The 26,356-nt window shown below is 38.2% G+C and overlaps 2 protein-coding genes across 3 annotated transcripts; one reads left to right on the top strand and one right to left on the bottom strand.

The window, feature by feature from the left end:
- The first annotated feature begins 9,198 nt into the window (after positions 1-9,198).
- Positions 9,199-21,447, top strand: LOC127432931 (inactive serine/threonine-protein kinase TEX14-like). The gene is made up of 16 exons (XM_051684457.1): positions 9,199-9,720; positions 10,365-10,453; positions 10,910-11,122; positions 11,284-11,381; positions 11,802-11,915; positions 12,239-12,338; positions 12,574-12,634; positions 13,554-13,705; positions 13,919-14,070; positions 15,134-15,305; positions 16,384-16,533; positions 16,630-16,723; positions 19,008-19,112; positions 19,335-19,417; positions 19,488-19,548; positions 20,686-21,447. The coding sequence occupies exons 1-16, from the start codon at positions 9,584-9,586 to the stop codon at positions 20,789-20,791; spliced, it is 1,887 nt and encodes a 628-aa protein (XP_051540417.1). The 5' UTR covers positions 9,199-9,583; the 3' UTR covers positions 20,792-21,447.
- On the bottom strand, positions 21,140-24,926 carry LOC127432932 (spindle and kinetochore-associated protein 2). 2 transcript variants are annotated; one of them, XM_051684460.1, is made up of 8 exons: positions 24,859-24,873; positions 23,827-23,952; positions 23,278-23,367; positions 22,900-23,076; positions 22,421-22,495; positions 22,231-22,273; positions 21,961-22,093; positions 21,140-21,765 (listed from the first exon to the last, which is right to left on the bottom strand). In XM_051684460.1, the coding sequence occupies exons 3-8, from the start codon at positions 23,308-23,310 to the stop codon at positions 21,639-21,641; spliced, it is 588 nt and encodes a 195-aa protein (XP_051540420.1). In that variant the 5' UTR covers positions 23,311-23,367; positions 23,827-23,952; positions 24,859-24,873; the 3' UTR covers positions 21,140-21,638. The 2 variants fall into 2 exon arrangements, with proteins under 2 accessions (XP_051540420.1, XP_051540419.1); XM_051684459.1 differs by lacking the exon at positions 23,827-23,952 and having other exon boundaries at positions 24,859-24,926.
- Between the last annotated feature and the right edge of the window lie 1,430 nt (positions 24,927-26,356).

Raw genomic sequence — 26,356 nt, 5'->3', positions numbered from 1 at the left:
TTTTAAAGGGTTACTTCATCCAAAAATGAAAATGCTCTCATTATTTACTCACCCTCATGCCATCCCAGATGTGTATGACTTTATTTCTTCTGCTGAACTCAAATGAAGATTTTTAAAAAAATATCTCAGCTCTGTAGGTCCATACAATGCAAGTGAATGGTGGCCAGAACTTTGACTCTCCAAAAAGCACATGAAGGCAGCATAGAAGTACTCCATAAGACTCCAGTTGTTAAACCCATATCTTCAGAAGTGATATGATAGGTGTGGATGAAGTATGTAACTTTTTCTATGTTAACATTTTTGTGCTATCCAACCTTAAAGGAATATTCCGGGTTCAATACAAGTTAAGCTCAGTCGAAAGCATTTGTGGCATAATATTTATTACCACAAAAAATAATTTTGACTTGCCCCTCCTTTTCTTGAAAAAAGCAAAAATTCTGGATTACAGTGGGGCACTTACAATGGAAGTGAATTGGGGGGGGGGGGATTTCCCCCCTTTTTCACTGAATTTGGAATGCCCAATTCCCAATGCGCTTTTAAGTCCTCGTGGTCGCGTAGTGAATCGCCTCAATCCGGGTGGCGGAGGACGAATCTCAGTTGCCTTCGCATCTGAGACCCTCAGCCCGCGCATCTTATCACGTGGCTTGTTGAGTGCATTGCCACGGAGACATAGCACGTGTGGAGGCTTCATGCCATCCACCGCAGCATCCATGCTCAACTCACCACGCGTCCCAGCATCCACGCTCAACTCACCACGCGCCCCACCGAGAACGAACCACATTTTAGCGATCACGAGGAGGTTACCCCATGTGACTCTACCCTCCCTAGCAACCGGGCAAATTTGGTTGCTTAGGAGACCTGGCTGGAGTCACTCAGCACTCCCTGGGATTCGAACTAGCGAACTCCAGGGGTGGTACAATCCGTAAACCTTAAAATACTCGCTGTTTCAAAAGTATAGCCACAAGACATAAACAATATACATGTAAACATGATTTTAGTGTGATAAAATCACTTACTAACCTTTTCTGTGTAAAGTAATAATCAGTTTTACAACTTCATTGCCATGATGATGTAATGTCAACAAACCCTAAAACCCTACAATTACGATTTAAACAACTTTACAACTCAAACAATACATGAGTTTTAACAGAAGAATTAAAGTAAGTGCTTTTCTAAAATTATTCAGATTTTTTTTTTTTAAAACACAGTTTATTTTTGCAATTCCGTTTGGTGGCGCTAGTGACCCAGAAATTACATACTTCAGATTTTTTTATTTATTTTTTTACAGTAAATCTCCACTTTCACATTCTTCTTCTTTTGTTTTTGGTGATTCGCATTCTTTGTGCATATCACCACCTACTGGGCAGGGAGGAGAATTTAAAGAAAAAAGGACTAAAATGTTGTTCTGTTTCTCACCCACACCTATCTTATAACATCTGAAGACATGGATTAAACCACTGGAGATGCATGGATTACTTATATGCTTCCGTTATGTGATTTTTAAAGATTCAAAGTTCTGGCCACCATTCACTTGGTGTTGATTGGACCAACAGGGCTGAACTATTCTTCAAAAAACTTTTTGTTTGTGTTCAGCAGAAGAAAGAAAATCCTACATGTATGGGATGGCATGAGAGTCAGATAAGAACATTTTCATTTTGGGGTGAACTATCCCTTTATATACATATATTACACCTTCCACAGGTGTTGGTGTTGACAGCGTGAACCACCTTGGACAGACACCTCTCTTTTGCGCATCTCTCCTCGGCTTTGCAAGTGTAGCTGAGAAGCTTCTGCAGTATGGAGCAAACCCGAATCAGTAAGGCCAAACCTGTGTGCCTTGTCCCTCCACAATCATCCATGAAGCTTGTATGCTTATCCAAAGAGCTCAATGTCTCATGTGTGATGTTTTTGGGTCCACCAGCCGCTGTAATGACAGGAGTACCCCTGTTCATGCTGCAGTTTTCTCTTGTAATCCCTGGCTCCTGTGTTCACTGTTGGATGCTGGCGGAGACCTGCGTCTCAATGACGATCAGGGCCGGACACCGAGAGACTGGGCTGAGGCAGGTGCTCAGGAGAACAGCCCAAAGGTCTGTGCTGTTGATTTTATTTATTTTTTTTTTGGAATCCTTTGGAGCCCCTGGATCTAGGGATCCCTTCTGAAATCCTTTCTCTTTATTTCATGTTCTGCTTAGTTCCAAAAACAGGGTTCCCAAAAAAATATATTGTTTCGCAGAGTATTTATGATTATCCATTCTAGGCATTTTCTGACTAACTAATAGTAATTTATACCACATGCTCTTTTTTCCGCTCTTCTCTACAGATGCTTTCTTTCTTGAAGAGGTGTGAGCATCAAATGCAGAGCTTGTTGCAGACACATCTACCCAGGGATGCGCGAGTCACCCCAAACTCCTCAAAGACTTTACTGAGCTCTCCTTCCCTGCTCAAGCTCTTGCGACCTTGGTAAGATCTGTGATCTCTCTCTGAACTTTTATCTTTAGAACTGATGTGTTTCAGCAGTTTTGTGCATGAAGGATTATAATCTTTAAACTGTGTAAACTAGTGAATTTAAAGATACATAGAAGTTTAATATAAATGTGACTAAATTGACATTTTAAAAATTGCTGAAATTTGCTTGTTGCTATATGCTTTTTGTTAGACTGTTTCTATATTCACTTATTTTCTGACTTTTTTTTTTGTACCTCTCTTTAGGGGAACTGGGCTTATTCTCGAAAATAAATTAAGTACTAAGTCGTCTGTCTGTGATATTGTGATGCAGTGTTTTGGCTATGGAAAGGTCTGCATAAACATTTTTATCTCATTTTCACAGTCTTGCATATATTATGAAAAGGTATCGCTAAACAAGGATACACATGATTTAGTACTATAAGGAGTTTAGATTTATGAATTCAGTACAGGATGTGCCTTTCCCAGTAGCATACTAAAGCTACTTAACACTTTCTTCTTTCACTTTGACAGCTGTTAATACATTTGAACCGTGTTTTACCTTTTCAGAAATTATTCTCTAATAATGTTTACAGTTATGCATTGAGAAACCAGGACTGAGTCTGGGATTGGCTGGCTCTGTGCCCCTTATAAGTGACGGTGACTTAGGTCAAGCTGATGATGAGCCCCACAATTCTTTTTTGTGTGGATCTTTCATATGTATGACCAAGTAAGACAGTGTTATCAAGACATACCCTCTTTTTAAATATGCTATTTGAATCACATTAGACTAAAGGAAACATCAAAGAGATTTTCACTCCAACATTTCAAGACAAACTCTGTTACCAAGTTTCTTGGACCTGGTAATAGTTAAACAAAGTCATAATATTCACACTGTTAACAGTGTTAAGTCATTTAATTTTGGTTTAACTGTGCCTCAGTTACAGTTGGAAAGGGTGTCGTGTCACTGTTAAAGAGCTACGTGATCAGATTTTGCCACAACGCGATGGACATAATGGTCTGCTGGACCTACTCATTACTGAGCAGGAATATTGCTGGTAATACAATGAAAACTGTCCTGTTTGTCAGAGGCTTGTGAAAACTCCAAAAGAGTTTGACAGTAAACAAATATAAACTCAAAAGTATTTGTAAGGACCCTCTTTATATTAGGTGTCTTTAACTACTATGCATGTAAGCATTTGATACAATGGACTTATGTGTTGTTGCATTGTGCTTAAATTTAAGTTTAAATTTAAGTTCTTACATCTGTAGTTACACTGTTAACCTTACCCATAACCCTGAACCTTACCGTAAACCCTAACCCCTACCAGCCAAACCTCAACCTCAGTAGCAGCATATGTGAATCTTGTGAGAATTTTGCAGAGAAACATGTAGTTACACAATAAATACTTTGTATTGTGTGTATTTTTTATGTTAGTACATAGTAGTTAAGACACCTAATAGAAAGTGGGACCAATTGTAAAACTAAACTAATACTAGTAGAAGAAAATAAAATTGGTGCGGTGGTTGATGTTGCAAAAGTTATCAAATGAAAACAAAACTTTTTAGAATAATGTGCACTAATTAATTGCTAAAAAGACCAACTAAATTTTTTAAATAATTAAATAGGATATCATGCTAATTTGATATCATGTTGTTCTTAATTTCAGTCAAAATATCCAGAAATGTTTAGACGGACTTGATGAAAGGAATATTTCACCCAAAATAAAATTTAATCATTATTTACTCACCCTTATGTTATTCAAAACTTGTATAATTTTTTTTTTGTTCCATGGAACACAAAAGAAGAAATTTAGTAGAATATCCCATGTGCTCTTTTCCATTAAATGTAAGTGGGTAGTGAGTCAAACTGTCAAGCACCAAAAACAACGTTACATATGTTTATTGTTGCTGAAAACTAACCCTAACCCTAACCTAACCCTAACATAATCGTAATTTTTGGGTGAACTACATCTTTACGCACATCTAGGAAAGTAATGCAACCTGGCGAACAGAAGTATTGCTGTTGTCTAAATACACTGTACAGTTGCCATGGTGATTGAGTATTTTGTCCTCTACAGTCAGTTGTCTCACCCCCACCTGCTGCTGCTAATGGCTGTGAGTATGTCCACACACCTGGACAACACCAGGCTGGTCTATGAGAGAGTAAATGTGGGATCATTGTACAGTCTGCTGCACCAAAGGGTAATAGTTTAATGTGTCATTAAAGGGATAGATCATCCAGTAAAGAAAATTCTGTCATTATTTAATCACCCTCATGTTGTTCCAAACCCGTACAACTTCCTTCCGTGGAACATAAAAAAAGTTAGGCAGAATTTTAGCATCAGTCAACAATAACTTTCATTACATCTTTTTTCCATACAATGTAACTGAATGGTGACTGAAACCAACATTCTACTTAACATCTCCTCAGGTTTCATACAGGTTTGCAATAGGGTTGGGTAATAAAACAATACTGATATTTATAGATATTTTTTTTATTTTATCCCCTTTTCTCCCAATTTGGAATGCCCAATTCCCACTACTTACTAGGTCCTTGTGGTGGTGCGGTTACTCACATCAATCTGGGTGGCGGAGGACAAGTCTCAGTTGCCTCTGCTTCTGAGACAGTCAATCCACGCATCTTATCACGTGGCTCATTGTGCATGAAACCGTGGAGACTCCCATCATGTGGAGGCTCATGCTAGTCTCTGCGATCCAAATTGAGAGCGAGAACCACTAATCGCAACCACGAGGAGGTTACCCCATGTGACTCTACCCTCTCTAGCAACCGGCCAATTTGGTTGCTTAGGAGACCTGGCTGGTGTCACTCAGCACACCCTGGATTCGAACTCGCGACTCCAGGGGTGGTAGTCAGCGTCAATACTCGCTGAGCTACCCAGGCCCCACCTTTTGAATAACTTTTGATATTTACCAGACGTTGTACATCTAGACGATCAGATCATTTATGGGTCGCTAAACACACAAGCAGTTTTGCTTGTGTTTTTACTAGCTAACTGAATCAGTCATTATATCAGCCTATTAGGAAGTATTAGCAGGCTAGCTATCCGGCTAATATGATATTGTTGTGTACCGAACAAGACAGCAATGACAATGCAATATACCTATCAACTGAACACAATAGCAACTCTGACATCAACACCATTGCTGTTTATTTATGTACTATTTATTTAAATGCTTTTTCATGATCCAAAGCGCTGTCACCAACTAAAAAGTGTTTCTTCTTCTTGTAATGTTTATTGGCGGTTGGCAATCCAGTTTATGGTGCATTACCACCACCTACTGAGCTGGAGTGTGGAGCGTCTCAAGAAAGTTTTTGGTGGAGACAAATGTCATTGAAATTTAATTGAAATCGTAAAGAGGTCACACACCTTTCTGTATGTAGGATTAAATCCTAAACTGAGTATACTTGAAAGGTAGCTGACCCTTTATGTTATGTTTACTTTCGTTCCTAAGGTCTAACATTTGGAATGCATTTCCTCCCCAATAATGGTATGAAATGTATATCGTTATACATATCGATATCGAACAATAGAAAAAAAGATATTGTGATAATATTTTTGGCCATATCGCCTAGCCCTAGTTTGGAACAACATGAGAGTGAGTAAATAATGAAATAATTTGTTATTTTTGGGCGAATTAACCCTTAAAGCACAAATTTTTAAATGACTGAGATGTGCCTTTATTCTAAACTGTACCCTTTACTTATCGGTACACTCTAGCGGGAGGAGTTCCCTCTCCTACAGGTGGTTGACCTATTGTCGGTGGTGCTACAGGTGTGCGAGGTGTTAATGTACCTGCACGGCCGATCGCTGGTGCTTCGGGCCCTTTCTTCACACACTGTGCTCATAGTGCACCCTGGAGTTGCCAAGGTTACAGGCCTTGGGTTCATGGTGCCCAGGTACACCTTCCTTGCAAAAGGCACATATTGCAAACCATAGAATTTAGAACCAGTTAAAGTTAGGAAGGTGCTGTAAGCAATGCAAGCCATTCTGTAACCTCTGCCAGATTTCTGCCACTGAATTAGATAACCCCCTTTTTTCATAACCGCACACTCCAAAGTCATACACACACACACAGAGATGCTTGGGTATCATTGTTGATCTCAGTATATCACAAGTAAGAAAAATAACAAACATGCAATTTGATATCAACAAACCCGGACAGTGAACTGAGCTGTACACTGACTTCAAAAGCACAAGCAATGCAAAACAGCATTCTCGCACAACAAACTGACATTCTTGGCTTCCACCTGTGAATTTGACTGACAGGAAGACAATGCCTCAAAGTCTTCTGATTGGCTAAACAAAGAATGTACCACTGCCCATGGGAATTTTCCCCCCAAGTGTCTCTGTCACAGATCTGTCAGGTAATAGACACATTTTCTGCCTGCCATGCCATAAAAATTGCTTACAGCACCTTTAATTGGATTATATTCACAATGGAGTTGTAGTTGTTTGACATGCCTTAACCCTCTTTTCTGATGACAGCGAGGGAACTTGCCCCAATGCTGCACCTCCTATTTCTGTGCCTCTCAGCCTGATTAACTGGGCAGCTCCAGAAGTGATTAAGTGTAAAGCATGCACAGGAAAATCAGATCTCTATAGTCTGTGTGCCCTTATTCAGGAGATCTATACAGGTACCTTCATACATGTAATGCAAACATTGTCACATGGCCATTTTGATAATCATTTCTGATGTAGAGCTTATGTAATAGATCTTTATTATATTTGTGTTGTTAGTTTGTTACACATTTGACATTCATTTTACTTGGCCCTAAGGCCAGAAACATACTGTATGTAAATATGCATATGTGAATGCTTGGGCAATGCATTGCAAGCAGCATTCCCGTTGTACGTACTAAAGGTGCATTCTCGTGATTCTGTGGCAGTAACAAGCCTCAGTACTCAAGGTGGCGATAAAGTTACCTGCAAATGTCGGTGCCATTAAACAATAGGTTTTATTATACAGGTAGCTAGCTATAAACATTTTGACAGCTTAAACTTCAAACTTGCTTCACATTATCGGGATGCCCTGACACATTTTGTAACACAACAGTACATGAAATCGAGCTTGTGTAGCTTGAACATGTTGTATTCACATACGTTCAAAGAGTATGTTTTAGGCCTTAGAGATGTAAAGTTAGTTTTATTGTTTCACTGTATCATATTAGCAAACTATATACTTAATAAATATACAGTATAGTTCAGTAACTATGACCATCTTCACTGTTAAAGAGCATAAATCCTTGTAAAGCAGTCATATTGTTTTGTTCAGATGCCGTGCCATGGGGCTCCACAGACTCACGGTGCATAAAACGATCAGTAGAGGCCGGTCAGGCTCTAATAGCACATCCCGTCGTACCTCAGCCTTATTACAGACTCCTGCAGACAGGCCTCCAGCACAGAGCCCAGCACAGGACCAACACCCTGCAGGATCTTTGCTACACACTACGCTGTGATATCAGAGTGTGTAAACATGCTGTGTGGTGTTCTTTTACTAATTCTTAACAGTTGTGACTTTGGATGTCTTTTGAGTATTGTGCAAGGTATGTTACAGATAAAGAGAGAGGAATATATGATAGCATGACAGTGAAGGGTGCAATCTAATCTGCTGCAGGAGATAAGAAGTGAGAATAAGAGGAGAGGTGCATGGTACTCATGGTCTGCTCTTCAAGGCATCCCTGAATCGAATACTGACATCAATGAGACAAGAGAGCATGACAAACCTGGTGAGCTTTTCATCTAGTCATGATTAGGGGAAATGTTAAAGGGATCATGATTAATTTTATTATCTTATCTGAGGTCCACTTATAATGTTAGTAAAGTTTGTTTTTTTTTTACACCAAAACAGTCACAATTTAATAATATAAGATAATTTTCCACCCTGTCTCTGGCCCTATATCTGAAATGCCTGGTTTTAAGCTCTCTGGCCCTTTAAGACTTCAATGTAAACACGCACTGTTATGATTGGCTAACATCGTGCAGCCCCTCAAATACAGACATATTTTAAACTCAATCGGAAGAAAATGAACAACAAGATCCACAACAATAGAAAACTTTGTTTTCAGGGTTTACACACATCTTCTGTATTTGTTTACACACAGAATGGCATGTGTTTCTTCCAGACAGCGGCAACAGCAGAATGAGATGTTTTTATAAGTTGCGCTTGCACCGCTCTTAAAGGAGCATCAAAGCGTTCAAGGATGTCCATCTAATGCATGTTTACAAAAAAACAACAATTAATAATAGCACAGTTGGGTGCAAAAACAGTCCAGGATGCCTTCAAAACAGCAAGAAACAGTGCAGCTGAATGAAACAGAATGGAGTTCTCCTTTTTAGAGTTATAACTGACATAGTGTCTTTTAAAAGTGGTGCGAGATGCATGATAATGGTCAAAGCCATTCATCTAGTGTAGAAAAACATTTAAATCCAGATAGGCAAATAAATTATTTCATATTTATTATGCAATAATAGCAGGAAATTGTACAACTATAAATTCGTAAACACACTTCTGCTGGAAAACAAATGTATGTGACTTGTCTCTTATCTGCCCATCATAATTTCCCTTCGTAAGTTGCTTTTGCGAGAAAGCGTCTGCAAAGAACATCCGTGTAAACTTATATATTAATTTAAACAGACTTTTCTCTTCCTCTTAGTATTTCAGCACTGCAGGGCAACAGTGGATGATGAGATTCAGGAGCACATGGAAGAGAGAGAAACAAAAGAGAGAAGGTCTCACAGCTTTTCCACAACAGTCCACAAAGAAGAAGAGGAGTCCACCACAGACACTGATGACCTCCACTGGGACTGCACTCCTCTGCACGAGTGGCCCATGTCCCATCATGCTCCAATATGTGAGCCATCTTCTTCCAAATGTAGCAATATAGAACAAGGATCAGATATAGAAAAGGATCTGGCAGTCAGTCACTCCATCTCAAACCATATTGGCTCCATTGTTCTCAACCTTAAAGTGTCTCAGGTGCTTCTACAGCAAGCTGAGAGGAGTCTGGATAATGCAAAGGCGACACAAACAAGTGTTCCATGCTTCGATGAAATGGATGCTGGGACAAGTGGGGTTGTGGTGGAGAGGGTGAACAAAGAAAAGGAGGTCAGTGTTGATGTTGGAAAAGCAATGGGGCCCCCGTCCAGACATTATATACCCAAATGGAGCATCAGTGAAGAAGATGAGGTCAGTCAGTACAGCTCAGCTCAAGAAGAGAGTTTTGAAAGCATGTGCTGTCCTTGGAGTAGTCAGGTATGTCAATAGAACCTTAAATTTCATAAAATTTAGGTGAATTGTGTACATTTTTTAAAGTTAAAATATTTTCTCCTATCCCAGTTTTATCAGAGATAGCTGTAAGCAATTTGTGTGGTAAGCCACACAATGTTGTGAAATTGCCATAGTGCACTTTTCAGGGAAATCAATCTATGAATGGTTTGCTTACAGTTGTCTTTACATTTTAAGTTGGAATTGGAGAAAATATTTAACATTGAAATAATTACACATATCAGGATCCACCAGAATTGTATGATCGACTAGCTGGGAGTCAACATTAACAATTACCAAATTTCATGTATAAAATAAAAAATAAATATCAGTGTAGCTTGAGCATTGAAATAGCACATAGTAGGACTACTGTAAGAGAAAACTTGCACTTACAGGAGGAGAAAAAAGATTTGAAGAGAGTTGAAGGAACAGAGAGAGTACAGCAGCAGACAGGATGTCAAAAGTCTGAGAGGTACAACAGAAGGAATGCATTGGGGGGAAAAAGACTAACGCAAGTCACATCTAATACATATGGATGAATTGAGGAAGATAGATAGAATGGAAATAACAGGAAGGACATATATAAAGAAATATGTCAAAATATATATACCAAATTCACTTTTTCCTCTCAGATTGCATATGCTTGGGTTGTCAGAGCCCAAGAAAGACATCACACACCAGTCTTTTAAAAGAAATTTCCAAGCAAAACCTACATGGACCAGTAAGTAACCATATCTTTGTTTGCATTTTTTATCACACCATGCCATCCTTTATCTTCGTATGCAATTTATCATGGGTATTAAAGAGATAGTTCACCCAAAAATGACAATTCTGTCATAATTTATTCACCCTCATATTGTTCCAAACCTGTATGACTTTCTTTCTTCTGGGGGACTCAAAAGGAGATGTTAGGCAGAATGTTAGTCTCAGTCACCATTCGCTGTCATTGCATCTTTTTTCCATATAATGAAAGTGAATGGTGACTGAGGCTGACATTCTGACTAACATCTTCTTTTGTGTCCCTCTGAAAAAAAGTCATACAAGTTTGGAACAACATGATGTCAGTAGTAAATGATGACAGAATTTTTATTTTTGGGTGAACTATCCCTTTAAGTAATGTAGCACTTAAATACTGTGTTTAAGAGATGATATGTGACCAAATTCTGTGTCTGCACAGGTGAGGTTAGTGAAGTGGTGGCCCAAATGGCACGTGGGCGGTTAGGGACAGAGCTGGGTGCTGTGGGCAGCAGTGACAGTGAGGATATAGAGGAGCAACAGCTCCATCTACAGGGCTGGCAGGGACAAAGCAACAGACATAATTTTAGCCCACACCAGAAGTCTGAGACCCCAGAAAGCACTGATCTGGAGCAACTGTTTAAGTGTTTTGCTGGTAATGTAGCTATCTAGACCTTGAAGAATAGAAGCTGTGTTTGGCATTGCTGTTAAGTTACTTCATTCAGTGGTTTATGGGTCCTAGATGGGAGGGCTACAGATTTTGTCATTAATTTATCTTATTTAATTTAATATTTTTAAAACATTATTCACTGCCAGGCATCCAAAGTGATAGTGAGGAGAGCGCAAACTTCCACACAATCAACCGCACCTTTGATGTGACGAATAGAGTGCTGGATGCAACAAGCCAAACAGAGGTGATAAACTATGACAATAATTTTGCAGTGTTTTTTACAGATGTTTACAAATGTTGGTTAAAAAAGACTTTCGTCCAAGAATGAGTTAAAGAATCTGGAATTAATTAGAATACCGGATTTTCCATGATCTTTTAAAAATAAAAGTGTTCAGTGTGCTATGCAGACATACTCTTAATGTTCAAAACACAAAACTCTCTTCCCAGTCCACCCAGATCATGTATGGAAAAAAAAGTAAAATATAAAAAAATAGCCTGTTTAATTCTAAGGATCAGAGAGAGGCATTAAAATGGTCTTGTAAAACTAAATTATGACTGTTGTGTTGCAGGAAACTTTGACTAACATAATGGGTGGACTTCAGGGGAAATAATATAATGCTAATAAAGTGCAGAATATGTACTCTTACCTCTGTTGTGTCTAAAGGAGGAGGGAAGCTCAGATTTAGACTATTCACAGTCACTCGTTGAACCATCTACTATGTTCTACACACCCAAACACTACCTGTCCAACAGCTCAGCTGGAGAAGAGCACTCTCAGGTGAATATATACATTCACTACATTAACAGATCTCAGTAATTGTGTGAATAATTATATTTTTTCCAAAGAATAATTGCAGTCACAGGCAGGGCTGCCCAGGGGCTTATCGTTTCACTGGGCCCTTGCTAGTTGTCAGAGTTGTGGGGGGGGGTGTCTCGGACCGTTATAACTCGATGCCCATGCGCTACACAGACATTAATACGGCCCTGTTCACAGTTGTGACAAAACTTCCCTCTAAATAGTACACCAAAACTAAAAACATAATATTTCGGGATATTGAAGATCAAAAATGATTGAAATGACATTTCTAAACTATTTCTCAGTCACTGAGCTCAGAGGAGGATTTGGACATCACAGTGGAGGTGTGTCGACCCAGCACATCTCCAGCAGAGGAAAAACAGGCTACAGACAACATTCTCAATGGTATGCAGATGAAAATACCCTGCAATCATTGTATTATCAGCTTCTGGTAATAACATGTGTCCTCCTGTGTAAACTTGTTTTGGTTAATAGACTGTTTTCTTTAAAAATCTGTGCATTCTTAAATTATTTTATTTTTGGTTACTAGCCCCAGAGCTTTAGCCACTATATCCCACCACCACATACTGAACATATTTGATAATTATGTGCCATCATATCACCCTGTATATTCTTCCAGAATACCAGCCTGCTCAAGAGGACTCAAAGGAGACTGAGTCCATTACCCCTGTGCACATTAGGTATTTTTGGGTGAACTTAAGAATGAATCATTGAATTTAGCACCTTTTACCTAAGGTGCAATTACTGTTGGCTAGAATTTAGTTTATTGTAATAACCATGTTCCAAGCCTTTTTTTAAACAAATCTATTTGGTTACTGGGTCATATGTCATTGAGCATTGAAAGTAAACGCCGAATCATACACTGCACAAGTACGTGAACACAGACAGAACTTGCTATGCATGCTCATTGCATTCTGAAATGTGTCAGAGTGCAATTAATAACCCAATGCAAGTACACACTGCATTCTCAGTGTTGCCACAAGTGGCGCTATAGCAAGATTAGTGTGAAATGTCCACTTCTACAGTGAGTTTTCTCTTTCAAGCCAACTACTGTAATGGCTGAACAACAGTTTGAAGAGAATATTGCTGAGCAAGTAACTTAAAGGTGCTGTGAGAGATTTTAGCTGTTCAGGAATTTCCAATAGACTGAGCCATTGAATTAGACATGCCCTCTATTTCTAAAACCACACACTCCAATGATACGGTTGCACAGTCTAGTGCTGTCACAGAGACGGGTGAGATATTTTAGGACACTTATTTCAGTGCTATTTTTCAGACAGGAGTATTTTCTCCATACCATTCCATAAAAATAAAAAAATCTAAACCAGTATATTTATAGCAACTTAACTGATTAACAACAAATACAGTTTAATGGCACAGACGTTTGAAGGATTCTCTATCGCCCCCTTGTGTACTGAGGTTTGTTTCCGCCACGTTAACACAAGAATGCACGTTAAGCATGATCAACCGCACCGTACATTGGCAATGCAGTGCCAACCATTCGCATCTGCATTCACGTACCTGTGTAGAGTGTGTTTTGTCCCTAACAGTCACGTTAGATACTAAACAAGTTCTTTTGTTGTGTTTGGGGTGAATTAGTTGTTTGCCAGACCTGGCTGAGATTGCAGATCTCTCCAGCATCTCCTGTTCACCTGCCCAGCACCAGCAGTGGGTTGAGTCTACTACAGTACCGCCCATTTCTCACACCAGGGGACATCCACCCTGCAACAGCACCCCACGCAGCCCAAGAGGTGCAAAGTTTGCTAAAAATTACAAATTCCAGTTCGGATTGCAAAGATAATTTCAAACATATCTCTGCATGTTCCTGTAGATTATTTGTTTGATTGTGGGCTATATTAATCCAGAATACATTCTGTGGCCCTTTTTTGTCTAATTGTGAAACTTTAAACATACTGTCTAATTGTGACACTTTTAACACACTGTTACTTTAATTTTAATTAAAGGCCGTAGAACATACCTACGAGACGTGCAGGTCGGCACTAAGTCCCTCCCTGACCTTCAGAGCCTGTTGGACACTTCACCCTGGGGCAGTGCTCCCTCCCTGTCATTTTGCACAGAGAGCTACGCCACAGCAAGAGCAGGAGACAGCAGCACAGTCAGTCAATCCATAAATGAATGAAAAAAATGATTTATTTAACCATTTCTGATATGTGCTTTAAAATGCCCAGGGGTCTCGTTTCATAGCCTACACCTGGGTAATATGATGGCACATTGTAATCATCAAAATTAGGGCTGGGAAATTTAAGCGAAATCGCGCAAGAGAGACCCTGCGTGTGCACGTTAGAGACTGAAAGGCAGCCAGAGAAAATAATAGTTTTGAGATTTTAAAGTTCAGCAAATTAAACTTCGGCATTCAATTTGTTTTATATCCGTACGTAGTGTCTTATAATGCACTGGCAATGGACATTTGAGTTTTTCTTGATATTAAAGCTTGATATAAATTTAATCTGCCCATTTGATCCTATTATTAAAAGAAAGTCTACTGTAAAACAGCAGAAGATTTTGCCCAACTTTTAACTTTAATAGCATGCCCACTGATTTTATGGCATGTAAACAAATACTTGTATCTATGATTTATACCTGTAAAACATGTCTAATCAACTCTATTCGCTAAAAAACATTTTAACATGAACATATTAAAATAATTAAAATAAATGATGGCTCACCAATTTCTTGCAAGTTCTTTGAAACAAATTATAAAGTAGATATATTTATGATTATATTTTAATGTTTGTTTTTAATGTACCATGTACCATAATTTATTGCAATTAATCAAAGAAAACTGCGATTAATTAGGTAAAAAAATATATATATATACTGTATATTGATTCACAGCCCTAATCAGAATATATCGGAGTACTAGTAATGTGTTCTATGCACATGAAGGTCTTTTATGTAACTGTTTTGGAAGTTTGAATTCACTTGTGGTGGCAAACCATTTTGCTTACAGTAAAGAGAATCTTAAAAGTGTATATACAGTATGATATACTATATACAAATGCTTATATATTGATTACTTTGTTTTACTTTTAGCCTAACAAAAGTCTGTTTACTATTATCTAATTTTTTGTAATGATGCATTAATTTATATATTATATTATATATCTAATCAAAGCTCAAGCATTTACTTTGATTGCTTGTCTCACATCTCTGTCCAGACGAATACGTCTGTGTCCAGCATCCTGCAGTCTCCAGCAATAAGAGACATCTCTAAGGAGGAGACAGACTCACCCCAAAGCGGAAATGCAGAGTTCACCACTGCTAGCTCTGGAGCCAGACAGACCACAGAGACCAGCCAGGGGGCCAGCGAAGACATGGAGAGTCCCCATGGTATGACGATGTGCATTTATCAGTCAATATTACAGTAATGTTCTTAAAGTTAATTGTGAAAAAAATATATTATAGCATTATTTACTGTAACAATGGCTGTGATCTTGGATTTACACTGACACCTAGCGGTGTGGATGCAGCATCATTCATCAAGGATAGTTTTCAGTTACAGATGCCATTGTAGAAATTCAATATTCACAGTCAGCCATGATTCATTTAATCCCTGAGTGGAAGTGTCCAACAACAGGGCCGTTTACTGAGATTAAAAGAGTAGTATTCGGCTGGTCATGTGATCCTAACATGGCAGCCCCAATGTGGGGACCCTCTCCATGTTGAATAAAACAGCTTTCATAAGGTTACTGGAGTCTTCATGGTTTATGCATATGTTTCGTAATTACTGTTAATTTCTTTAGGAGTAAAACTTTTTGAATGAGGACCTTTTTTTATATTTTATATAAAACATTTACAAGTTATTTTTTATTTATGGAACTCATTTGATGGTAATTTCTAGCTGCCACACCTGCAGGAGCTGATGCTCCTGGTGTGGCTGGGACACCACTAGAGTCAGAAGAACAGAGGAAGGAGTCAGAAATCATCAGCTGTGCCTCAGTGATGGGTAGTTGATATGAGATTTCAAACAGTGACAGCAGTGTACTGCAGTGTGAAATGCTGCTATATTTCATCTTAAACTACTCTAAACCCTATCTTTTAAAAACATATTTGTCAGTTGCAGGATTATTTATGTGAACTGCAAAACCTTAAAAGGTGATTACCCATGGTGACCAGTTAAAGCACCTAAAATGTACACTTTATTTTTATCACACTAACAATTTTAACACATGTCTGTGTTTGTCAACCACAAAAATACTTTATATTTTTAAACTGCGCTTCTTTAAATGTGATACACATATAAATATACACATGACAGTAAGGAAAAGTTGAAGACCCATGTCCTCTAGACTTCTGACATTCAGTTTTGTTTTGTCCTGTCCTATTCTAGTCTAGTCTGACCTAATCTGTTCTGTTTCTTAACTGACAAGGCTGTGTACTCTCTCTGTGTTGTGACCTTATCCTGCAGGGAATAATGATGTGTATGAGGAGAGAGAGGAAGTAGGTGAGGACCTACAGCAGCATGACCAAAAGTACTTTGATGAAAAAGCATCTCACAATGAAGACATCTCAGAGATGAAGGAAGGGTGTGAGGATGAAATCTCATGTCTGATACAAGGTGAGACGCCCCTACTAGAAATCTACACTAGGGCCATGTTCTCACAAAATGTTATACGAGGAATATAATGGATATGCTTTTGTTTTGTTTTTTCAGACCAGGATCTTGATCGCAACTCTGCAAATGTGGATAGCAATGCAAATTCTCATAGAAGCACTGATAAGAGTCACAGCCTTGATGAAACTGAAAGGTAAAGTACCCAGTACTGTTGCTATGAAAAAGTTACTACTAAGTGTGTTTCTTTGTTGGTTGTCAACTTTCTAGAGATACTTTCTACAATGATTTCTAGTAATGCTGACGTATTCTGGGTAAAAGGGAATTGTGCCTCTATTCTAGGGATTGTAGAGCTAGTACTGCCTGTTCAGATATATTTTAACCTCATATTGCCCCCAAATATTAGATGTGAGAATTAAAGTAGTACATCAATACAATGCTTTACAACAATATGGTTTAAAATAGTGAATTTACATATAACTTTTTACTATGTCATTTTGGAAACAGTCTGTAAACTCTTACTGACAGCTCTTTTAATGGAACATTGGGCCTCATTCATGAAACTTTCTTAAATATATGAGTAAATTCGGAGTGATATGTGTGCAAAATGGACCTTCTGGAAAACTTTCTTCCGGATTCACGAATGCTTCGTACCCCCCAGATTTGTTAGTAAAACGTGTGTTTGTTTATGTATTCCAAACATTCGTAAATAGGGGCTGTGTGCACATTCATTCAAAATTATCATAATCCACACCCATGAAAACGCCTTATAAGATAAATGAGAATAGGGATATGCGGAATAGTAATGAAAGGTTTTTAAAATGAAGTGCATTTAAATAACAACATTATTATTTAGCAAACATGCTGGTATGGTCACAAAGAAAGTGAGGAACTTGCTGTCATCATACTGTCATCATGTTCTGGCTGGTTCTTTTGTGAATCGAATAGTCCAAGAGGTCAATAAAAGTGGTCTGACATGAAACTTTAGTGTAAAAAATGTTCAGTTCACGCCGGCAGGAGGATGTCTACCACCATTAACCTTATCTGGTTCAGTTGAGTGCATCACCAGCATCATTGGTGAAACTTTTGAGGTTAAATTATGATGGTAACAGTGATAGTAATAGTACTTCCCTTGCAACTTTAAGAATCTTCAGAGAAATTAACAGAATGCCTGAATCTCTGACAAAGATGCTGGAAGCTAAAAAAGATTTGCAACGACTGTGCAGGGCTTTTTCTATTTTTTTAATAATTGTTTTTTCATTTGTATTGTGAACACACCTGCTAGCAACATGTTTGTTTATGGGTTTAACAGCATTAGCATTGACCATACGCCATCAACTGAACGCAATTTTTTTATTTATTATTTTCTCCCCAATTTGGAATGCCCAATTCTCAATGCACTCTAAGTCCTCGTGGTGGCGGAGGACGAATCTCAGTTGCTTCCACGTCTGAGACCGTCAATCCGCGTATCTTATCACGTGGCTCATTGGGCGCATTACCACGGAGACATAGCGTGTGCGGAGGCTCCACGCTATTTTCCGCGGCATCCATGCACAACTCACCACACGCCCCACCGAGAGCGAACCACATTATAGCGACCACGAGGAGGTTACCCCATGTGACACTACCCTCCCTAGCAACCGGGCCAATTTGGTTGCTTAGGAGACCTGGCTGGAGTCACTCAGCACGCCCTGGATTCGAACTCACGAACTCCAGGGGTGGTAGTCAGCGTCTTTACTTGCTGAGCTACACAGGCCCCCCTGAACGCAGTTTATTGATTTCTATACTAAATTATGAAACCTAAATTATAGAGCTCATATCAAATGAAGAAACTCAAATCAGTCACATTAGTGGGCATTCATTTTTTTCGAGAAAATCAAACAAAAACTACGTCTTTCCACAACTTTTCGCCCCATGCCAAGCAATTCTGCTGGGAAAACAATATAAAATGTATTAAGCAGAGTTGGGAATAAACTTTGAAGAAATAAATGCAAGCATCATAGAAACATTTTTAATTAAGTAGCCTATATGGTTTAAAACGAAAACATCAAACCGCTTTTATTTTTTAACAAAATATTGTAGCTTTTAAGATTAATTTTACTCATTTAAATGTATTTTTTTCATTACTTATTTAATTTCACTTCTATCAAAATGTACACGGATCTACACAAAACGTTCAGATATCTTGTGAATGATTTACACATGGTTGGGAGCAGGTGTAAATTTTGTTCGTACCAACTAACATTTTGAAAATACAAAAACTTTCATGAATCTGAAAATTTATGTCAGAACGGCTTTACGAACGATTTACACAAAATTTTGTTCTGCTCGTGTTTCATGAATGAGTCCCATTGTGTGCACTTTCTTTTAATCCAGGTTATTCTATTATTTGTAGTTTTCCTATCCTGAAAAAAATTAGCATGCCTCTACTTTGAAATTCATTCTTTTGAAACATGATCTTGAGTATTTTGATCGTGCAGGGCTCACTCCACTCTAGACGAGGAACTGCAAAGAATGCTTTTGGAGAGAGCCACAGGACAGAGAACCCTTAGGGACCTAGGGCCCATCTCACAGTCCAAGACTCTGTGAGTGCTGAAGCTTCATGTTTTTCAGTGGAAACCATTACCAATAGTTTTATTTCTAATCTCCGTCTTACGATTTAACAGGCCTTTTCTAACTCTTGCTGTCTCTAAACACCCAAAATATCTAGCTTTGTTATGAATGAGACTAAATCGTTCTGAACACATCTCCTTAATAATATTTTAGTCTTGATGGATAATACACATTAACCTATATTTTTTGTCTAGGTTTTCTCAGTCTGATGTGAAAGGAGAGGGGGATGTCAGAGAGGAGGCAGGCTGCCCTGGTGGGGACCACATAGAAACATCAGGTGAGTGGAAACAAACTCCATTATTATAATACAATTTAGTTTGAAGCCTTATTGTTTTTTCTTTCTACAGGAAATGAGCTGGGAGAGAAGCTTGAGGCAGCTAATCAAGAAATCATGAACTGTCCTCACAGGTACAAAAGAAGACAAAAATATAAAATTTGTCAAATACAAAAAGTATTCATTTAAAATATAAATTATTAATAGTCAGTTAAAGGGATAGTTCACCCAAAAATGAAAATTCTCTTATCATTTACTCAACCTCATGCCATCCCAGATGTGTATGACTTCTTTCTCCAGAAGAACACAAAGATTTTTAGAAAAATATCTCAGCTCTTTTGGTCCTCACAATACAAATGAAAGAAGAATGAATTGTAATTTTGAAATATATGTATAAAATCATCACCTCTCACATGAGATGAGGACTCTAGTCATATCAGTAATCTTATAAAAGCTGTTTTATTCTATATGGGGAAGGGGCGCCCTCAATGGGGGCTGCCATTTTAGAATCACATGACCAGCTGAATACAACTCGCTTAATTTCAGCAATCGTCGTGTTATTGGATGTTTTCATTCTTGGATTCAGTTAATCATGGCTGATTGTGAATAGTGAGTTTCTACAATGGCATATGTAACTGAAAACTACTGATTTTGAATTATGCTGCATCCACACCACTAGGTGTAACTGTAAATCCAAGATGATTACACAATCAAAAAGTTACTGAGTGCACCTTTAAGGGAAATCAAAAGTAATCCATATGACTCCAGTGTTTACATTTATATCTTCAGAAGTGAAATAATAGGTGTGGGTGAGAAACAGAACAAAATTTAAGTCCTTTTTTACTCTAAATCTCCACTTTAACATCTGAAATTGATATTCATCATAATGATCTGTTTCTAACCCACATCAATTATATCGCTTCTGCAGATATGGATTTAAACACTGGAGTCATATGGATGACTTTATGTTTCCTATATGTGATTTTTTTTAGTTACAGTGGTCTGATCACCATTCACTTGCATTGTGAGGACCAACAGAGGTGAGATATTGTTCTAAAAATCTTTGTGTTCTGCTAAAGAAAGAAAGTCATACACATCTGGGATGGTAAATGAGAGAATTTTCATTTTTGGGTGAATTACCCCTATACGACTTTCTTAGATTTTGTTGTAAAATGCCCACAGCTCCCCCCATTCTCAGATGATTTGACTGTATTCGTTTTTTTATTTTCACTGCATTGTTTTTATTTACATTTTTTTTTTTTATCATCAAGCGTTCTTGAGCCGATGCCTCTCAAATCCCAGAGTTGGCCAAACAGCATTGTTAAAGAGGAGCCCATCTCAGATATCCTTACAGTTTTTGAATATGGTGGCAACTAAGTTCTGTTGCATCTGAATCATTTCCATTTCTGCCGGTACTTCAGGCATGTTGTTTGTGTTCCTTTAATGTTATGCATTAATTGTTGAGTCAAATAATATGAGCTTAAATTATCCTGCTTTTAAGCTAAAGATAAATAGAGATTCAAATGCACCTAATATATAGCCCTACGTAGTTTGTTATAACTGATCTTAATAAATGTTTTTTTCTAGTTATTCTACATCTTTTGAAATTAAAATAATCTGTTATATGTAATATTCCATATTTGATGTTGTTGCTACTAAAAATCTATTTTCAGTTAATTTGAGTTTTAATATTTTCAATAAAGTTTCATATTAAAAATGGACAAGTACAAAACAAAGACACATTTTATTGCATACTGAAGGAATTACAAGTCACCTATTTAAAAAAAAAAAAAAGAAGAATATACTATATTTCATTAAAATACAGTGTTCTTCACATGGGCCTTTTCTATCTGAAATGACTTAAAAACAGCTGCTTCTTTTACAAAAGTAGTGCAGGAAACTTGTGCTGGACAATTTTGCTTCTTTCTATAAATCTAAGGATTCCACATGAGCTCATGATAAAACTGAATACAGCAGCATAATATTATGCCGAAGACATGGGACAAAACAACAAAAAAAAAAAACAGCTAAACTTAAGTTTATTCAGTAAAAGTGAATTTGCTGCCTCTCTTCACTGTATGAAATTATATTTTTTGAAATATGCAATCCTTATTGACGCATGTACTGAAGTTCTTGGACTTTCTATAAGTTTACCAGTCCTCTGTGCTTTGCACTTGTTGAAGTGGGGGAATGCATTCCTAAAACGATTTCTCATTTTTCAGTCTCATGAAAGCAACGAAACAAGTCCTTTCTTATCCAGTTCAATGAGTTTAAAGTGCTGTAAGGTCTTCAATGCAGAATCACTGACTTTCATATTCAACTTCTTCATCCTTTGCGTGCTTATTGGCCCTCTGAAAAACAAGATTGTAAATTCATAGAAGTGAAAAAGTATTCAAAAACACTTCTCTGTATATGCCGAATAACAGCGTAGCATAATTTAATCTTGAATTTTAACTACATTTTACCTTTAATTATTATGAAACAGGGAGAAATGCAGGGCCCTTGGTTAAAAGGTGATGTGTTTGCACAAATATGACAAGACAAACCTGTTCCTTTCTGAGAAGTACTCGGATAACTGCTTATAGAGTGTGTTGAGGTCATTCAGCTTCAAGTTACCACGTATGCTCCGTGGGACAGTCTCAAACGTCCCCTCAGTCACCTCTTTGCACACACTCTGTGCTGCAAGACACAGATAAAATATAAATTTATATTATAATTGTTATGAAATGTAGACTTTTGATGATGCTGATCAACTTGTTATGGCTCTCTTAAGTATGTTAATACGTTGCATTAGGAGACATTTGTTCTTTCCTTACATTTAGACTGTGCTTGACTTTGAGGTTCTGATGTAGGCACAGCCTAAAGAAATAGAAACGGACCAATTAAACTCACAAGTTAACTGTTGTTTCATTCAAATTACACATAATTACAGTATAGACTGTGTGGACATTTTAATAGGTTCAAAGTTGTGTAGTGACAGTCATAAAACAAAAAAGTTTGTCTAACCTCTACACTCAATGCAGCAACGGATGAGCAGAGAGCATCTCTTGCTTCTTGTTCTTCTTCTGTTAGTGCTGGAACCTTCAGCACAAGATTTCCCATTAGCTTTTATTTTACATTATGTCTAGCAACATAATTTGTAGCATTCATACAGCATAAGTCCACACAAATAGACAAGACATTACTGAGTCCGAATCCCAAAAACACTGACACTATTTTTTTTTTTAACATTACTGGGCTGAGTTGCCGTTTCTTTTGAAACTTGCTCAGCTACTTTGTAAGCCATTTCTTATATTTGTTCATACATTCACCATTATATTAACCATATAAATATCATTATATAAGCCAGTCATCATAGAAGTAGTTGCACAAGAAAAGGATGGCAACTAAAGAATATTTACTCACAATTTAGTCCTGCAGCCAAAATTACACCGGAGATTAAATTTAGATTTGGGTGGGGTAATGTTGCATGATTGAATGTATACCTCTATATCTGCTGTGTTTTGCAGCTGTTGAACCAGCTGCACCGTGTTGTCCAGGTGAGCTCTTATCGAATCCATGGATTGTTTCTGTTCTGCCGCAATCTCCTCCACCTGTGAGCACAGGGCTGCATGGCGTGCTCTGATAGCTGACAAGTTCTCCAACAATTGAACTGGGTTTCCCTGAAATCCACAAACACAGAGTTTGCCATTCACAATACAGTCGGAATATATGATACCCATTTTATAAGAACTAAATGGCAATCAATGCATTGTTCTCTGAAACACACCCAACCCTTTGGCAGTATGCTTTAATAGCTGAATATGGCATTCAACGGCCTAAGTAACTTAGTTTAAGACAAACTTGCAGGACTATGAACTCACCTCGAATGAGCCAGCCTCTCGAGCATTGGTCATGAAGTCAAATTTCAGCCGCTTTTCCACATATTCTATATCAGCCTCTGCTTTCTGGAACTACAAGGACACACTTCTAAACACTATAATTCAGTATGCATTTAGAAGGTTTGAGCTAACCACTTGGGACTGGGGTTGCTGTTCACTCGTTTTGACACAGTTACTGAAGGTTCAACCCAAAACCTGAAACCCTATTAGCAATATTGCACTACTCTGAACATAGTGGACAGCAGAGGCAATACTGATAGGGTCCCAGGAATCAGGATGAGACATTATCACCTGTACAATACAGAAAACAAACACAACAGTATGCCAAGTGTTGTGGAGGTCCCAAATGGAATATATTAGGAGAGCTTCTAAATTGCTTTGAAAAGTTTCAAACATCGTGCAAAGCTGCTTTCAGATGCTTTGACAATACTATTGCACTGCTAGCTGTCCAATACAGTAGTGCAATGAAGTCAGAGCACCTGTTAGCAGCAGTATCAACACCTGAGACGGCTGGTGGGAAGTTCACCCTACCTGTGAGAAGAATCCCTGGCCAATGCCCTTTTAACATTGCACTGCTTTAATAACTGGGTTATCAGTAGTGCAATATAAAAGGGGCACTGGACAGACAGTACATATTCAGGGTGGCCCTTTTGCATGCTGAAACATCCAAAACAAGTGATTAAAAAATGTAAATTAAAACTCTGGGAAAAGACACAGTTGTAATTATAGACATAACTAAACTAAACATTAAAAAGTCACATAAGCATTCTAGTGCTCGCAACTTGCGCCCCCTGTCGGCATCACTTGCTGATTATGTACAGTATACAACATAAAAAGTAATCATAAAAAAGGGTGTTCAGTCTGTCAAGATTTTCCTTAAATCATTGCATCAGTAAAGGTTATGCTTACAACACGTGAATATGAAATTTTTCCACATGCAAATCGCCAAACTATTTAAAAGTTGCAACGAATAGATCTGTGCGCGTGCCATTTCAAAAGCAATGGGCATATTTCGTTTATCGTGAACTTGCACTATTGGTTTATAACAGTTACGACATTGTGTATAAAACACGGCCCGTACTGACTAAACGTCTAAATCTTACGGAGTAAGCTCGATGGATATAGAGCGTGTTGTTATTGCCGCGCGCAGTCTCGGGGACGCACAGGCCCTCGCGCACCCGCACTTCCCACACCGCCGATCAGCTTCACACATCACCTACCGGACCAAATGCACACTTTTCGGGCAGCATGCCATTGTTTCGTTCCAAATTATGCACATTACAGTACTTCAGTCATATGAATTCTGTTTTTCGCTGTAAATGTGACTGAATAATGTCATTTGCAGTGGCACTAGTTAGCCATCTAGCTACATGTTTTTCGTAATTTTTTCCCCTGCGACCAGAGGGAAAGACAGAGACGTGCATAAAACGTGTAAACCTTATTGTTTTATTCAACTTTCCGTTGTCACCATTAAAGACACGGGTGTCGTTAAACATTAGGCGCATACCTTCGATTTATTTGGAGTAAACATTTGATAAAACGTTTGGCTCAAAAACAGCTTACCATCGCCTCCAGCTTATCAACTGTCTCCATGTTGAATAGTTTACATTCCTGAAGCAGCCCCGGAAATATGAAGCTCGCAGCAGATCCCAAGGCTTCCTCTGATTGGTTATCTGTCAGGGAGAGTGGAAGATGATTGGTCAGTTTGGAAGCACCGCTGAAAAAAGAATGAAAGAGGCGCTATGTTCGGAATGGAATACTAACGTACAACCTAGTATACTACACAGTATATACTGTATTCTGTTTAAAAACTGCTATGTGAAACAGAATGCAACAATACATGTTTTAAACTGCTACATTGTTGTCAAATGACCGCACTATGTTACTTGTTTAAATGAGCGAGATGTGTACAGTTATTAAAATAAAATTAAAAATGGTAATTTAGCATTTTTTATTCCAATTTCATGGTAGAAAATGTTTGGAGATCCAATTAGAGAGCTTTGGATGGTTGGTTATAGCATCCCATGTACTGTAGTATACTGCCCATTTTTACAAATGCATCCCAAACCGCACACTTCTGCACTATTCTGCATCATTTTGTAGTGTAAAGGCCCAAGCACACTTACGGAGAAGTTCTTCAGAGGTAAAAAAAAAAAAGCTTGAAACAGCTAAGCAACGACATACTGTTTGCGAACATTAAGACAGCCTCCATGCTGCAGGGGGAGGCGTTTAGAAATACTAAAATGACTTCAAAATGTGTTATCATTGACTTCATGCCTTATTCTATGAGTAGAATTCACACGAGATCAGTGTTTTAACTACTCCATGATGATTTAAAGTAATATATGCGGTGGATAAGGTATAAGTTGTAATGTTTACATTGTGCATTCATGGCGCTAATGCGCTAACATGCTATATGCTGCCATAATAGGCGACAATTACACTGTGTTATTGTAATTTATGACGAAACTGTTCCTAACACTCGTACAAATGTAGGAGTTTGCACCAGCTCGCTAATAATTCTGCATGCTGTTGTGTTCATGTTGACTAATCTTGACTGACTGAACAACGTGAACAGAATTAGTTGTCGGCCTCAAAGTACAGGAGCTCCAGGTCACATCTACCAATGACGTGGATCAATGGCTGTAAGAAGGCGTTTAGCAGTCGGTAAGACATTTTTCTGAAAGTCCGCCCAAGCTGTTACGAACCACCGAAACGAACGTAAAAACACCTTTGTTTTGGCCAGATTTTGTTCTGAATGACGTCACACCCATTCGTTCTTCGATTTCATATGAAGTATGCAGCGGCCTTAAGTAGTGTGAGTAGTATAATACAAAGAGTAGTACAAAAAGAAGTGTACTATGAGTATACGGATGTTGCACTTCTTCAACCTCAAAACGGAGTGTGAAATGTTGGACACTTCGTGTACTCAGCACTCGCGGCTTGCCATATGTAGCGGAAGGGGTGGAGTTATATGGCCGTGATGCTGCCTTGACAAAACAATTGTAAATATGGAGAATGTAGCAACTAGTGAAACTTCAGTGAAGACAGGACCTTACAA

The sequence above is a fragment of the Myxocyprinus asiaticus genome, chromosome 42 (assembly GCF_019703515.2).
Source record: "Myxocyprinus asiaticus isolate MX2 ecotype Aquarium Trade chromosome 42, UBuf_Myxa_2, whole genome shotgun sequence".
NCBI classification, from domain to species: domain Eukaryota; kingdom Metazoa; phylum Chordata; class Actinopteri; order Cypriniformes; family Catostomidae; genus Myxocyprinus; species Myxocyprinus asiaticus.
Note: the sequence above shows the minus strand (reverse complement) of the source record. Positions and strands in the feature narration are given on the sequence as shown.